The 2,779-nt window shown below is 45.4% G+C and overlaps 1 protein-coding gene across 1 annotated transcript; it reads left to right on the forward strand.

Moving 5' to 3' along the window:
• The first annotated feature begins 720 nt into the window (after positions 1–720).
• LOC141816576 (protein HOTHEAD-like) lies at positions 721–2,756 on the forward strand. Its single transcript, XM_074704325.1, has 3 exons — positions 721–843; positions 955–2,461; positions 2,601–2,756. Exons 1-3 carry the CDS (start codon positions 744–746, stop codon positions 2,647–2,649), a joined length of 1,656 nt encoding a protein of 551 aa, XP_074560426.1. The 5' UTR covers positions 721–743; the 3' UTR covers positions 2,650–2,756.
• The last annotated feature ends 23 nt before the right edge of the window (positions 2,757–2,779 follow it).

Raw genomic sequence — 2,779 nt, forward strand, 5'->3', positions numbered from 1 at the left:
TATGAATGTTTCTGTATTTTATAAAAATTATTTGAATTTGATGTAAATCTTTTTAGTCGGTAAATAAAAATTAAAGATGATTAGATTGGCAGATTTAACAAATAGCGATGAATATATATAACTCTGTCATTAATTTAATAATTGAATTTAAAATTTTAATTATTATTTAATGATAGAAGTATTCAAATCGAATTTAAAATTTTAATTATTATTTAATGATAGAAGTATTCAAATTAGTGATCATTTTTAATTCGATCCCTTAATTAATGACTCAATTTAAAATTTAAGTCGCTAACAATTGATGATCAAGGACTAAATCGATGCTAATAAATTGTTAAATTTTTTTAGGGATGGAATCATCCGTTGTAAAATATGATTTTATTACGATGAGCAATTGCGTTTACGTTTCAACTTATTGACCTATTTAAAAGGACCAAGATAAAATAAGGGCCATAGTGTTGAATTTAAACAAATAATCCAAGCCCAGATAAAAAAGGACCACAGTATTGAATTAAGCAAATAGTCCAAGCCCAGATAAAAAAAGACCACAGTAGCGGATTTAAGCAAATATTCATTGAATCGAATCTTATTGACATATATTTTATTCGGAGTATTTCTTAACTATTATTTTCTCAATCATGTCATCCTTTTGTTGCAAAAGGTGATCTTATATAAAGTCGAAGGATCGATCTAATCCATCTACCGCAGAAGCTGCTAATTAATAAAGTGGCAGTTAGTGAATCATGGAGTTGGAAAGCCAAAGAACGCTCAATTCTGTTGCTGCTGGTGCAATTATTATCTTCTTCTTCTTCTGCTTCAATGGCTTCTGCTATGCTCTGAACTGTAATGTTTCTCCTGTTCTTAATTAATCAGTAGTTTTTTATGATTAAGACCCCTTTTAATCCTTGTTAACTATCGTATAATTAGTTGTTTATGCTTGGTTTATGTGAACAGCGCCGGCGTATGGTTTCGTGAAGCATGCGGCAGATGCTCCACGGGTCTCGTACCACGACTACATCATCGTCGGCGGCGGGACAGTTGGCTGCCCCTTGGCCGCCACCCTCTCGGAGAGGTTCGACGTGCTGGTGCTGGAAAGAGGCGGATCGCCTTACGGGAATCCCAACGTTTCCAACCTCGCCTCTTTCGTCGAGAACCTCGCCTACCTCACCCCGACCTCGCCGGCGCAGCGATTCGTCTCCGAGGACGGCGTCATCAATACACGAGCTCGTTGCCTCGGCGGCTGCACCTGCATTAACGCCGGGTTCTACTCTCGCGCCAGCCACCGGGAGGTGATGGATATGGGATTGAACCCGAAGCTGGCCGACCAGTCGTTCCGGTGGGTGGAGCGAGAGTTGGCTTTCCGGCCTCAGCTGACGGAGTGGACTTCGGCCTTCAGGGCAGGGCTTCTGGAGGCCGGAGTCACCCCTGATAACGGCTTCACCTACGAGCACTTGGACGGCACCAAGGTCGGGGGGACCACGTTCGACCCAACCGGCCATCGCCACACCGCCGCGGATCTACTCAAGTACGCCGACCCCGCCAGGATCACCGTGCTCTTGCGCGCCACGGCGCAGAGGATCTTGTTCAGGAGCGTTACCGGCCAGCATAAGAACCCGCAAGCGTACGGTGTGGTGTACAAGGACGAAGCCGGCAACATCCATGAGGCCCGCCTCAAGGCCTTCTCCGCAGGCGAAATCATACTGTCAGCCGGGGCTCTTGGTAGCCCGCAGTTGCTCATGTTGAGCGGCGTCGGCCCCGCGGACCACCTCAAGTCTTTCGGCATCAAGGTGGTCCTGGACCAGCCGATGGTCGGGCATGGCATTGCCGACAACCCGATGAACATCTTCGCCGTGCCTTCGCCGGAGCCACTGACTATCACTTCGGTTCAAGTCGTCGGAATCCGACCGGGCTACTACATGGAGTCTTTGACGGGCCTCAACTTGGTCGCAGCGCTTTTGGGAGGCAACTCCCCGTCCGTCCCTTACTCCTTTCAAGGCGGCATCGTAGGTGAGAAATTATCAAAGCCTCTCTCCCGAGGATATCTTCGTCTCAAGAATCTCGATCCAGAGGACAATCCATCAGTAACCTACAACTACTTCACGGACCCTGAGGATCTTAGAACATGCGTGGAGGGATTGCAGACGGTCATGAGAACGATCGATACCCAAGCGTTGTCCAAATTCAGATACCCGAATCAAACGGTGGAGTACTTGCAGGCTCTCACTGCGAGCTTAGTCGTCAATAACAGGGCAAGAAGTGAGCAGGATGCCACGTCGCTGGAGCAATTCTGCAGGGACCTCGTACTCACCATTTGGCATTTCCACGGCGGGTGTGAAGTAGGGAAGGTGGTCGACCATGAGTACAGAGTGATCGGCGTGGACGGGCTGAGGGTGATTGATGGATCCACCTTCAGTTTCTCCCCAGGAACTAATCCTCAAGCCACTGTCATGATGTTGGGCAGGTAATAATCAAGTACTGAATTTCAGTCATAATAAATTTTTTTACGTCTAATTTTGATTTTTATAAAAGCATGGCTAATCACTAACGAATGCGCTGCTGCTGCTTTTTTTTTTTTTTTTTTTTTATGGTGATATTTGTAGGTACATGGGAGTTCTGATAGGAAATGCTGGTGTTGAACCAGGTGACTGATCTTCCTGCTTATATCTAAACGTGTGTAGCCGATCCTCTATTTATTTTCACAATAAATGTAATACGATCTATGCTTATGTACTTTGATTCCCCAATAAGACACTAAATTGAACTACTGTATATAAGAGCT

Source organism: Curcuma longa, unplaced genomic scaffold, assembly GCF_044706935.1.
Source record: "Curcuma longa cultivar G26 ecotype Majalengka, Jawa Barat unplaced genomic scaffold, ITB_CL_G26_1.1 contig_17321, whole genome shotgun sequence".
Taxonomy (NCBI): Eukaryota; Viridiplantae; Streptophyta; class Magnoliopsida; order Zingiberales; family Zingiberaceae; genus Curcuma; species Curcuma longa.